The 14,057-nt window shown below is 41.1% G+C and overlaps 1 protein-coding gene across 3 annotated transcripts in view; it reads right to left on the reverse strand.

Moving 5' to 3' along the window:
• Positions 1–14,057, reverse strand: part of LOC144142071 (uncharacterized) — an 88,617-nt gene that overhangs the window by 24,720 nt on the left and 49,840 nt on the right. For 2 of the 3 annotated variants that reach the window (XM_077673499.1, XM_077673500.1), the window contains exon 4: positions 12,050–12,139. In XM_077673499.1, the coding sequence (XP_077529625.1) occupies positions 12,050–12,139 (90 nt within the window). Of the gene's footprint in view, positions 1–2,910; positions 3,063–12,049; positions 12,140–14,057 lie in introns of all 3 variants that reach the window. The other variant, XR_013316812.1, reaches the window with a different exon arrangement.

A 14,057-nucleotide genomic window follows, 5' to 3' on the forward strand; every position in this document is an offset into this window, starting at 1 on the left:
TGACGCCATGCCCTGGGCAGGCATTCACCAACCGCTCTTGTTTCTCCCCATACCCAACTTAAGGGATAGCCGCTGATAACTTGTGGAGACGACGACGACGAAGAAAGGGACCCGGAGAAGAAGGGAAGGAAGAGGAGCTCGAGAGTTCGGCAAAGGCTAGAGGTTCGCAGCTTGCTTGTGGGCACAAGTCGCCTGTGTAAATAAACCATTCCGCTAGTAGTTTTGTTTATATCGTGACAATATTTTGTCATTCGTTTAGGCGGAATACGCACATGCGAGAGTTTTATTCAGGTGTAGAAAGTAGGTTTTTATGTATTGTTTGCGTCTAAGAATTTACATAAAAACAGGAGTTTGCGAGCCTATATATCATAGAATTTTTTAACCTAAAACCGCTACAGACGCCACTGCAATTGAGCTTTAACTTAGGTTGGGCGACGGCAGGGGTCAGGTATAGGAGTTGAAACAAAATTTATAGCCGCACGGTAGTTTTTCGAGCTTTATGTTTTGCAATCATGTCCTAATTCTTGTTTTAGAGTACCAGAATTTAACATGAAATATAGGTATTCAGGCGATTCTTTTTGTGTGACCCTAACGGTAATTCCCCACATCATAGGAAAATGCTTCGTAAACCCCCACAACAGAAAATGCCCTCAACAGTCTCAATGTCCTTCAGCTCAAAAACCCATACTTCCGTTTTCAACTATTCTTACAATGACCTAGCGCTCCAAAGGGTTTCAGATTGTAAATACCTTGGCTTTATTTTTACTATGAACCTCTTCTTGTATGAACATATCAATTCAGTCTGCACGAAATCATTCAAGAAATTTGGTTACCTAAGATGTACTCCAAGAAAATCCCCTCAAGAAACTAATGCGCTAATGTAAAAAGCACCAATTTGACCGGTTCTTGATTACGCCTCTATCGCTGGTGTCCTTAAAAAAAGGAGAAATCAAACAAAGTGAACACATGCCAAAAAAAGCAATCCGTTTCATTTGTCGCCGCTATGACCGTAATTTGTCGCCTACATCAGCCCTGACAACTTGTCACCTTGCCTCACTTTCTACGCGACGAGATGATGTCGATTGTCTAAATTCTTGCATGGTATCGTTAACTCAGTTACCTGCCTTTCTGATAACAGTTATTTTAGGTATCATATGCCAACCATAACTCGAAAAATTCATGCCCTAATCCTCACCCCATTTCATGCACATACCAAATATTCAAATTGACTTTTTTTCCAAGAACGACAGAACAGTGTAATTTACTGCTAGGTGAGATTAGGAGTGCATCAAAAAATCAATATCACCTTTATCTTGAAAGTCGTGTATATTCAGTAGTTATTTGCATTGTTATGTTGGTATGTGTGCCCCGTCCTGTAGTGCCTACTCATTATATGTATAACGATGATTCTATGTACTTTTGCATCTAGAGGACCGGGGTTTTGCACTGAATGGAATTTCAATGTGTGTACGGGTGTATATTGTATTTCTGGTTCCCTTAAGTGCTGCACTTCTAATCCGTGCTCTGTATTTCAACCAGCCCTGCTATAGCCCTCAAAGGGCTGCAGTATGGGCAACTAAATAATTAAATAAATAAATAGAGAGACCGAGCTTCAGCAACAGTTTTTAAAATTATTTGGCAATATGAAAAGATTGAATTTTTCTCCTTACGTTAAAAGCAAATGACAACCGTTACATAGAAGAATGCTTTTGTGAATTTTGCCTGTGTACTTCAGCTTTTCACTATCGTACACGAACTATGTTTCAGTTGGCTGCTGGAGTGATGAGAATTTTAGCAGGTAAGAGCGACCTTTATTTTTTTTGGCCCAAAGCAGCAAAAAATAGTTTTCTCACGTATTTTTAAACGAGAAATTTGCTGGGGGCTTTGCGCGTTGCTTCAAATAAAACCAAGAGCTAAATATAGAGAATGGGCAAAAATAAGTCTTCAATTTTGAACAAAATAAGAAATTGATCGGATCTGCCCCGGTGCACAGGTTGGAAGCGTCTTGTAAAAGTTCCGACTGGTGAATCGAAACGTTGTAAATTAGCACGCTTAACGTAAGTGTGCAACAAGAAGCAAAAAACATTTATAATAAAGCTGAGTTGTTTGAAAATTTGTTATCCTTAGAGTATGCCTCGCTCCTTCCATCTGTAATATCTCCCAGTAGTTATGCGCAAGAGGATGTCAGTGAGCTGTATTTTATCGCAGTCGAAAAACACATTTTGTACGCAAATGCCTGTACATAAAATCTGCTTACAAAAAATGTTGCCTTCGTGCGAACATATGCGCCTAACATAAAATAAAACACAGCGGAAACAATGCGAATAAAAGGGTAGAAGTTTGTAGGCTCAGGGATGTTTGTAAATTACCGACAGCTTATTGTACCTGAATTCTCGTCATTGATAGCAAACATAGTTTTGTTTAAAACAAAAGCGGACCGACAAACTTTTCTTAGGGCAAAAAAAAAAACATAACCTTTAGAACGACCACCCCATAGCTTCGCGCAAAAATGGTTTTATAAGGGTAAAGCATACTTCTTCAAACAAATTAGCACGATCTGCATAAAGCACAAAAAATTGGCCCTTAATGTTTATATATCTAGTTCAGCAGCTACCTTAATATTTGGATGAGAGGACCTATTGCTAAATTACTCACATATTACACCCTAGAAATGTTACCATCTTGCCTCCTCTGACACAAAAAGTGAGTTTGTTGCTCCTGATCTGTGATTCTAACCCGAACTAAACGCGGCACATATAGCTGCCTACACGCACGTGTAACAATGTAACAGTAAAAATTATTGCTTAAAGAGGCAAAGTTGAGGATTTTGATTTTGTTTATTTCAATGAAGATTGCAGACAAAACTTGATGGTATTTCTACAACCCCGCCCCAGTGAACGAAATACTTACTTTTTAGATTTTGCACATATCTGTGAACAGTTGCCTTTTCCAACCAAAACAAGGATATGTATTAAAAGCAAGCCAGCATCGAGGTGGTACCCAGTGCCTAATGGCCTCATGCTTTATTCTCAGGTCACACCAGTGCTTTCCCCTTTCTGTGGCTGAAGCAGAAAAAAGTTGGTCCGACATCATTTAAGTGCTACATATCATCAGTGCACGAAGTTTTCTTTTGAGCTCAGGTCTAAAATCGCTATTAATGTAGGCTAATATGCTGTGCCCTTATTTTGTCTAAATTCTTACCGAAATATCGGTCACAGTTGTTTCAGAGCATCTAGTCTCACCAAGAGAACTAGTTCGAAATCTTCTCAGCAGTTTCGTGGAGCCACACCCCCACATGTATTGCCGTTTTGGTTGTGGGAGAAAGGCTATTTTCAGTGTTCTTCGTCTGGTGTGCTTTTTTTAGCGTTGCCTCGACCGTTCGGTACAACGTAGAAAAAACGGTGCAAATTTTAATACATACCCGCAACAATGTATTTACCAATGATGATCGTCGTATGGGTTATCCTAATCTAAAAAGTTTGGATCTCAATTACTTACTCGAACTAAGACAAATTTTATGGCGATCATCATTCTCCGCGTCAGGTACGTACCTCCTTACATACGGCTCAACCTTATTAGGATGTACAAATTAAAAACGAAACGGCAAAAAAACCTATTAGCGTTGCCCTGAGACTCCAAATTACACGCCACTCCACAAAATTCGAATAGGTGTTCACAATCAAGTCTCACTCTGCGTGGACATCCAGAATGAAGGGCAAGAGTCTAGGGTGCAATCTCATAACTAGGGACGAGCTATACTCCCTTCACTAGGGGTACAAATGTGTGCACCAGCCGGGTACGTTACAGAACTTCCCCTCTTGGAAACCATTGCTGGGGCTGACTGTACATCCAATACCCCGCCGCATGAGTTGGGAAAACGACAACAAGAGCAAAGCCCACAGAGCGTGTCCAATTCATCATTTACTGGCGCAAATGATAGCCCAGCGGAACACTTTTGTCCTTGAAGATGTCGCCGTATCATACGAAGGTATATATGCTGCCGCCGCTTACTACAGGAACGGACAAAGTACTCGTCGCTCCTTCGGAATTCATTATCTTGGTTATGCCGAAAGTCAGCCACGGCGGATGCCAGCACGAACTTCACGGGCCGACGAAAAAGTTCATTCTGAGTGACAGCCATCATGCGATCCGCCTATTCGCCAGCAACCAAATAGAAGAGCACATATACAACTATCTCCAATTGCATCTAACCTCCCAACCAGAGCGTTCGGTACAACTTCGCTGGATCCTAGATCATCAAGAAATACCAGGAAATGCGGCGCCTCACCGACTGCCGCGCGAAAGCCTGTTCCGCGAGTCTCAGCCTCAAATTGAGCTCCTGGAGGAATACGACAGCTACACCAGTCGTGTCAAAGAAATAAAAGTCAGGCCCCAAACCTTGCTAGAGCTGAACACAGATGAATACACACACTGCACTACCTCCATGTCTTGGCCACAATCAAAGACAAGTTTCGTCTGCCGAGACACCGTAGCTGCCCACGCTGCTGTCACGGGTACCCGAACAACCAGCCCTAGATATGCAGACAAAAAGCATAAGAACAGAGTCCCTTTGACCTTCTGCTGGCCCTTCGGCGGAGTTGCTCAACCCCACAGGGTACACCGAAATCAGCTCAAACTCGTTCTCCACAAGGGCACCAAAAGCCCCGGACTATACCCATCCTCAGGCAGACAACTCAACATCTCCTCATTAGGCTTCACAAAAGTGGAGCACTGAGAGCCCTTTCTGCCACTAATTGAGGCAGTCCTTGGGGCCGACTGCTAACAGCAGCTCCACCCCAGCAACACAGCACCTTTTATAGAAGGGCAAACAAAGATGCTTTTTCTCTCTCTCCGGCTTCTAGCTAAAAGAGAGAGCTGTTCCTCGATAACCTAAACATAAGCAAGACCCGAAGAACACCAAATGAAAATAAAACTCCCAAATCATGAAAAATATAAATATTCTGAAACTATTTCTTCTTAATTTTAGTACAATATTCTTCTACAAAACTTCATAACGAAGAGGTAGAGACATCCTGGCTCTAATGGGGTACATTTTTAAAACGTACTGATGTACGTTTTGAATTGCACTGGTTTACGTAGAGGAGGAATGCAATGCACGCTATATTGCACAAGTCGTGCGAACTCCTACACGGCGTTCAGGCAGATCACGGCAGATTATGAATGGTTATCCCTTTTATTATCAATATAATGCATTCCGTACTCTCGTGTATATCATCTGGAAAGATTAACCCATGCCATGAGTGCAAAAGACCTCTTGGGCCATTCTATGCTTCTGGGCACTTTTCATGCCAGACGTTCCGTCCCGCGTTATAAAACTAGTCCCAGGGTCGCCCATTAAAACTTAGAGTGTGTACCACGTTCTTTGAAATGAAGTAAGGTAGCACGTCACGTCTTTTTAATATAACTGTATTGTGAAGTCAAGCCAACTTTATTTACCAGATACACAGGGGTGTAGCCATAGATTATCTCCTGGGCTAAAAGCTACATTAAGAAGCTTGACATGGGCCCTGGAGCCTTTGTAGATGACAGAAGACAATGCAGCAATCACACAATTGAAAAATAAAAAAAAGATAAATTGCGGTATTTTTAAGACACGATCAGAGCAACGAAAAAAAACACAGACAAAATCGCACAGGTCCAAGTAACGCATATACAGTCAAGGTATACTCAATACACTACTTGAAATACTAGACACAACGAACATGTCACAAACACACCGCATCGAAAACACATGCAATTTTTATGTGACTAAGGTATACATGGCAAGTGAAGGAAGTGCCCACGTAACCACTCGCGAGAAACGATGATTACATTTTTATATTTATTAGGTAGCACAGGTTGGTTCTCTTTGTGCGATTGGATTTTGTTTGATGTACAAAAGCGGGGACGAAAACAAGGTTCAGGATCAATATTGTTCACAGCTTTGTCATGTGGTCGTGGGGGTGACAAAAGTATTATACATCTTTAAAATCAGAGTAAGAAAAAAAAACCAGTACTTAAAGGAGCAATGAAGAGAAAACACAAGTTTGGTGCATTCGAAAGATTGCCGCGTTAGAACCATACTGACACCACTTTTAACACAAACTTCGCTAAAATAAGCTACATAATTAGGAAAAAAGGGAATGACCATGCGACCCACCAGCTCATTACCCGCAACAGCACCTATGATGTCACACAAGAGTTCTCTGCGATTGGCGGAGGCCGGCAAAAGCAAACGCAAGTTAGGCAGGGCTTTCTAGTTTGCATAGGGAGCTATATGCCCGTTAAACATACTGCACATTCCTTTTATGATACTAAGAACGAAGGAGTAAAGGGTTGAAGTTCTGAATAAACACGCAAGCGTGTATGCCAATGCGTTCGAAACTACCACCAGCGGAACTCGACATCTCGCCGTCGCCACCGTCGCACAGACGAATTTTCGGGTTCGTGGCTTATGGGGGCCAACGAACCGTCCCAGCACGCACAACCGCGACCTTGCTTGGTATTGTAATCCCTTCACAGGAGGTTGGCCGTCAACTCGCCAACCAGCAAAGGTAACAATAGAAACGAGGGGAGTAAGGAACAGCAAGCAGCGACGAGATAGTGACAGTCGTCGCAGAAGTTTCGCAATAGTATTGACTTGCTGCTGTTGTTAGGAGCTCGTTTCCAGTTTACAACCACTGAAAACTTCAGTTTGTTCCAGTACTTTACAATGAAATTTCGTTGCTGCGTTTTGAAATTCCCATGTAGTATGGGCAAATCGTCGAGGAAGTGCGACATCCCCGCCAGTGAGGAGATCTCCTTTCATGTGCTGCCCAACGACGAACCTCGGCGAAGCAAGTTGCAAGGTTTGTGAACTTTGCAAACGGAGGAGAAAGAGAGCTAAAGGAAGTACGAGTGTGCTCGCTTCATTTCCGAGGAAGTGATTACGGGAGGGACCCTTACGTTAGCTCACTCCTGGGACATGCTGGCGCTCGTCGCCGACTTCGTCAAATCACCGTCAAAGCGCTCTGACCTTGGGGGAAAAATTGCCGTTCACACCGCACATTCACGCTCGTATCTTTCTGGTCGGAGCATAGAGCTCGCGCGAACGGCTTTCCATACACGACACCGGCCAACTGGCATTAGCGATACTGCTACTGAAATTTAACTATTATTAACCGTAAGAAAAATACGGCACATACGTACCAGTCTGTATTCGTCCGTCGCGACGGGGCTGACGAGGCAGCCGTGCCGACGGCTGGGCGTTCGTCTGTTGTGGCTATCGCGGAATGGTCGCTATCCGGTCTATCCGCGTATCCCAAAACTCGTGCCGTTCGTGCACTTACAAGCATTCAGCGTTCAAGTGGTGTGAGGTTGTTAAATGCAAGCCCAAACTTCTCGGCGAGAGTTTTGTTCTCCGTATCAGGCGATTCCATGACTATCGCTGCGGCTGCACTAGGTTTTACTAGTATTTTTAAAATGGCTGCCGTCTTGGTGTCGGCACGAGTTCCGGTTCCTGTTTGATTCCCGCGTGTGGGTGCTATATGGAGTCGACATACTAAGTATCTGTTTCATGTACCGGCTCGTATGACGCCGTTGTTCACGTCACGAAGTGTGCAATTTAGCGGGAGATTTAAAATTTTGGCCTAAATTGCCTTATTTCTCAGTGAATAAAGCATCATTTGCTTCTGGGAAAGCGCTTAGGGTACTATGAAACACCTAATCTTTCGAATAAAACAACATTTTGTTTTCTCTTCATGGCTCCTTTAAGTAAGTATTAAAGTGAAGTTCAAACCGAATGAAAAAAAAGTTTTGAAATAGTTCTCGAGTGCTTGGCGTTCGGTCCACAGGTGTTATATGACGCAAAGCTTCCTTCTGTAGTACAGTAATTTTCATAATCCGTCTCGTAGTCCACCTCCAAAAAAGGTTGCTGTACCTCGTTTCAGACGCAAATATTGTATAGTTTGTTGATGTTTTACAATACCCGCCGTAAATGCTTTGCTGCGATATGTTGCGGACGCCGTAACACACAGGCGTGGACAGAGGGATTGCATCTGACTATTTCAACTTAGATTGCACGGAAATTTTATTTCAAGAACCGTGTTTTGTTCAAAAAGTTCCTTGTCCTTTTCGCAGGGCGGTATTTTGTGCTTTAAGGTGAACACATTTTTATAGGCTTCAAAATGACCGCTTTGGTTTCTAGTGGATTTATTTTATGGAAGTATGATTTAAACCATTTGTGTAATTTTTCCAGAGTGTTTTAATATGATAGTATTTAAAAGCCAGGGTTACTGCCAATCAAGAGCAGGTTGCAGTCCTGAGCTTTTAAGAAGTAATATAAAGGGACGTCAATAATTGCTATATTCTTATTATAAGTATTAAGCAATATTAGACAAAGTACACTACCGTGTGACACACCACTCTGCACTGGAAGAAGCGACGACTTTTGATTACCTATCCAAACGCACTGAGTTCTATTTTTAAGCAGAATGTCATCAAACGTAGAGGGCTGCCGCGTATGAAGTAAAACGAAAGTGCATTGAATAAAATATCGTGAATAAAGCCGTGAAGCGCTTTGGTTAAGTCGATAGAAAAGTCCAGCGAAAATGATCCAGAGTCAATGTTCTACAATACACGGTATTTCAGTGCTGATGGGGTATTTTGGTAGATCGCCGCTTGCAAAAGTCCAACTCCCACGCACTAAGTATTTCTTTCTTATTAACAAATTTGCTCCGCTACACAAGATAATTTTTCAAACCTTTAGAAAAAGTGGCCAGCACAGATATCGGCCTACAATTATTCTTACGGTTTTTTGCAGCCTTTAGGAATATATGAACCGAAGCTTGCTTCATATTGTTGTGAAAAGTGGCCAATTCAAGAAATAAATTATAAATATATGGACAGTCGCGAAGCAATTGATTCTACGACATACTCCACATGCTTGGTTCGTATTTCATACGGATCTAAAGCTTAGCTGTTGTTTTAACTTCTGAATGTTTTAAAAGTTCGGAAAGAGTGGAACATTCGGTAGTTGCCTTTTATAGCTTTTTTAAGCTCTTGCGTTATCCATGGCATTCTCAGTCTTTTCAAGCGTGTAACGGTATGGAATGTAAAACACTTGCTTTAAATATTCATAATTGGCTGAATAAAGTTTGTGTGCGTTTATTTGGCATCGATTTTTTTGCACCACGCTGAACAAATATACCTCTTGCTTATCATATGCCTAATTGATTGTAACTGATTCGCAGAAATCCTGTGAAACGTGAATGAATTGTTGGGATTTCTTTTGTGTGTACCAGGCTAAGTCATAAAACGGGACAATGGTCAGTTATTTCCCATAAAAGTGCGCCTGCTACTAAAATATCATTTATAAAATTTGTAAGGAGCAGGTCAGGAGAAGATTGGATCAAAGGTGTAACACGCGTAGCCCTGATGATCGTGCTCAAAAGCCAGTCCAAAAAAAGCCTCTTCGTAAATACATGTGAATAATTTCTAATAATAAAATGTCGATAATACATACTTCTCTACATGCAAGGAGACAACGGTTTAGGAAAACACAGTGTAGAAACCTGTAAAAATTTAAAAAATTGTAATCTTTCAGTTAGACGGCGATATACTGATGAAAAAATGCGACTGCCAGTTTTTGGGGTTATTCTTTCTTCATCCCGCATTATTGAGAAAACTCAGGTACTATTTCACAGCCGCGACAATTTCTTGCTCAAAGTGCTACACCGCTTCCTTTTTTACGCGTTCGGTTGACGGAAAAGTCCGGTAGCCGACTATGCTTGGCAAGCCAACAATATTTTGACCCCCATTCTGCTACCCTATGAAATCAAAGTTAAAACTGAAATAATGTAAACATAGCTACGCTGTCGAGGCAAGCCCTACTGTTTACCAATCGAGAGAAGGGGAGTACACAAACAAACGAGAGGGATGTAGGATCGCGCCTTGACAAGCTTCACACTGCGTCTTCCGCACCAATAGGCACCACAACAGACACAGATGAAGAAAGATGCCTTCATGAGCCATGGTGCGCTCTCAACAGCTCAATATACGTTATGTAAATCGAAAAAAAATGGTTTAAATGTGCAACCGCAAGAACTACTGAGTAGACCCTGTACATTCAGTGTATATAACCACCACTGCCCCCAAAGCGGAGACTAACGAAGGTGTTCCCTTAAGGTTCGTTGTGGCATTTGAAGATACGCAAGACCAACTTGTCGAAATTGTGGCCGACTGAAGTCCAAATGTGGTCAACACATGCTGGAAAACTTTTCTGCGCTTTTACTGCAAAACCCATTCATTGTAGCTATTCAAGAGAGATGCCTTCCCTTCTCAAAAGTAGAAAAGGGTAGGCGGGATAATGATGTACTTGTGCAGTGTGCACTTCAGGGCGTTCCGAAGCAGTACTTACGGGAAGATTTTTTTTCGCTAAGAACAAACACAATGACATATCAATTTCTGCTGAGGCACAAAAAAATTGTGGAACTGTTTTTGGAGACTCATAGCACTTGACGTTTAGTCTAGTAGTATTAACTATAAATAATCTGCTGACACACAGCTGTGTCAATGTCGCACAAGACGTGGCCTTCGTCACCAGCAATTTTTTTGGCTGCAATATTTGCTTTAACCTGGCGCATGGAAAGTAAACTCTGCTTCCTAACAAGCACAGATTCTAAAAGCAGAGATTCAGTTAATTACAACGTTATATCCATTTTATATTGCAGTAAAAGCTATCCTTTAGGTCATTCGACATTTCAATACGCGTCAACTGTGAATTGTTTGCTTTGGACGACATGAAAAAAAAGAAATCCAGGGTTGGAAATTCTGCCGGCACATTCCGCTGGGCAGTTTCTAATTTAAATTCAAATTCACACTGCCTGCCCACTGTTTCTAGGAAGTAAATCTTCTTCAGGCTTATAAGAGGATTCCAAAACATCCGTGTAAGTTTAAATATTCTTCCACATAAAGCCCGATCCTGTTGGAGAAAAACTAACATCGACCGTGTGTAACATAAAAAATGATTTTTAAACTGACACTTCGAAATCACTTCTACTTTATTGAGAATGCTCAGATGGCTTTTAACATGTTAAAATAGCACTTTTTCTTACGTTTTTTGGAAGCTACATTTTTAGGACTTGGTTTCGAACACACTCTTTTTAACTTTTTACACGTTTTCTGCGAAACTATAAATTCACCTCGTAATTTTTATAACAGGCACACAACTTTTATAGGCTTGGTATCTGGTAATTTTTTTTTTGCTAAAACACACGTTTTGGTTAAAACACACGTTAAAACACTTGAAATATTGCCACAATAACTGGAAAACCTTTATTTGTAAACTTAAGAAAAATTAAAATTTTCATGTCCGCTGTTTTCGGGATTGGTGCATTTAACGCTATTGCGGCCTTGCGCACCAAATAATAGGTCCCCGTAAGTGCAGACACACTAGTTTTCCGGGTGGCAAATATACAAATAAGATTGTCCTCATCAAATTCATCGTTTTGGTGAAAGCGTTTTAAAACATTTTCGGCAATAATATAAGAATGAGCTGTTCTTGCTGGTCCGAATATACCCGCTAGTAGACATTATTGGGACAACATTTTAAAGGTATATATCTCGTTTCGTTTGCTTAAAAAAATAGTCGAAAACGCTAAAATATAGTATTCTGGCGGCTATAGAATATCTGAACACGCGAGAATCTTGTACGCAATAAATGCCGGGTTCTTAGATTCTTGCATGCAGCGGAATAAATGTATTGGGCTCTTTAGGTCACTTGCGCTTATAACAAAACGTGCGTTTTATATAGTAAATAGGCCTGCGCTTGCACGTTTTTTTTTTACAGGAATACGCTAACTACGTCGCCGGGTAATAGCTGTCGAAATGAGTTTAGTAATTTCTGTAAAAACGTGAAATTAGTCTACCGCAACTTCGGTGAACTGTTGGATAGGTGCAGCCTCCTTGCTGTGACGCAATTTGCGCCGCCAAGTGTTGGTAATATTAACATTGGGCTCGTGTCCTTTGCATTGACTGTAAATAAAGTGATAATTTGTATACGTACACTTACCTTTTAGTGACTTGACATAAAACACTGCGCAGGTTCTCTTCTGGTTTGTGTATATCATCCTTTCTTCACTGATGTTTTGCTGTACACCCGCTTGCAAATGCAAAATATATGCCTTAGAGAGTAGTATATTTATCGTACACAACAGCAACAAACGATTAACCTAAAATTGACTTTCGCTTGCTTCATCCTCAATGAACCACGCCAAGTCTGTCCAAGGAACAAAAGCTTGGCAACAAACTAGACCCCGCTCTATAGAATTGTATAAATTACGCCGCAACGTCACGTCAAATAAAAGGTAACTTTCCTGTCCCGGATGCCCTAGTCACCATTATCAATACAAACAGCCGACTTAGGTTCACTTCAGAAAGAGGGCCTCTCCCATTATCTCCATGCACTCATGCCTACCAATTTGTTTAGGTTATCTCTACCCTTGACTCCAAAAATAGCCAGTATAGCTATTTCTTGAATTTTAAAGTATTTTATTACAGATTTCCAAGAAGAACTCTCACGGACACTTAAAGTGTTTGGTGTAAGGTCGTCTTTTCAAATGAGGCTCGTTCAGCATTTTCTTTACTGATGCTCGGACAGTATATTCTCGCGTTTTCGACGTAGTTCTTCCAAACAATATCTTACGTTATATTCTCTTTTTCAGGACCGTGTTGTGTTAGCGTTTTTCCAAAAGCGGAATTTTTGCCTGTTTTATATTATATATTTTCCCAAAGGTCATATTTAATTTATACGTTTTTCTTTTAATTTTGCGGGAGCACCGTTTTAAAAAAAAATTCCTCCTGGTGTAATTGTCTAACTGTCTTCTCTGTACAAAAACCTGAGCGTTACACTTTGTAAAAAAAAAGAACAGAAATATGTAAGAAAGGTAAGTCTTCAAAGAACACAAACACGTTTTTTGGTAGTTTATGATTTTCATTATCGGTATCGATGTTCACGGCACATTCAGTTAACTGCAACGAAAAGGCCTCCTTCGCTGACATCCACCGGTTTCTATCGTGCGCTTTCCAAGATAACCTTTCGCAACCGACCTTTCGTCCTTCCACTCAGATATCTCTATACCCCTAATTTTATTGCAAACTCTTGTTAGTTGTTTGGCTATACTCGTGGACCATCGGGTGTCAGTTCACCGCTGAATATGTTGTTTGGAATTTTATTTTGGACATTTATGTCTTCCGCCTGAGTTTGTTCCCTGATACAGAGTGCTGGTTTTCCGTTCCGAAGCGTTACTCTGACTATACCTCCTTTCATTGCCCGGTAATCTGACCTAACATTTTCTTAAAAACAATTTGTAAGGCGTTTTTTGCGCCCTGTATTTCATCACCAACAATGCGCGTGGGAACATGTAACTGTTTTAGGTTTGAGATGTAGCCCACTTTCATATTTTGGGGATTGTCGCTGAATGCACCCCTGCCCGTAGCTTTTCTGCACTTATTTCTTGCTTGTGAACAGAATCACGTCTAAAATGATTGCATAATGTAGATATTTCCTCCTTTATTTCGTAGCAATTGTTTAGACGTGCGGATGAAGCTGCATGCAGTTCTTTTACAAACAAATATTTATTTTGTGTATTTATCTCGCGCCCTACTGCACAAATTTCTGCATCGCATAGCATTTCCAGCAACTTCACAAAGAATATCATCTGCAAATCTCAAATGAGTTATGTATTTCCTGTTTATTTTTCTAAGATCAGTCTAAGTTAAGCATCCTCCATATTCCTTCCAGGCATTCTGTGAAATATTTCTACGCTGTGGCATTCCTCTGTCTTACTCTCTTTCTGGTTGCAAACCCCTATCCTATCTTTTGGAGGTTTGTAATCAATGTACAGTCCTAGTAAATGTCAATAAAAAGTCTGGTAGAAGTCTCTCTGTCTCCCTACACTTTTAGGGCTATCATATCTGCGGAAACGTGTACTAATAATGCAATTTACCTGTCTAAAAGTGTCCGACACATTATTCTACCTTAATATGCGCATTTTGCGTTACTTGGTGATAACAATGTG

The sequence above is a fragment of the Haemaphysalis longicornis genome, unplaced genomic scaffold (assembly GCF_048455015.1).
Source record: "Haemaphysalis longicornis isolate Haplotype H1 unplaced genomic scaffold, Haemaphysalis longicornis Haplotype H1 scaffold_6, whole genome shotgun sequence".
Classification (NCBI taxonomy): domain Eukaryota; kingdom Metazoa; phylum Arthropoda; class Arachnida; order Ixodida; family Ixodidae; genus Haemaphysalis; species Haemaphysalis longicornis.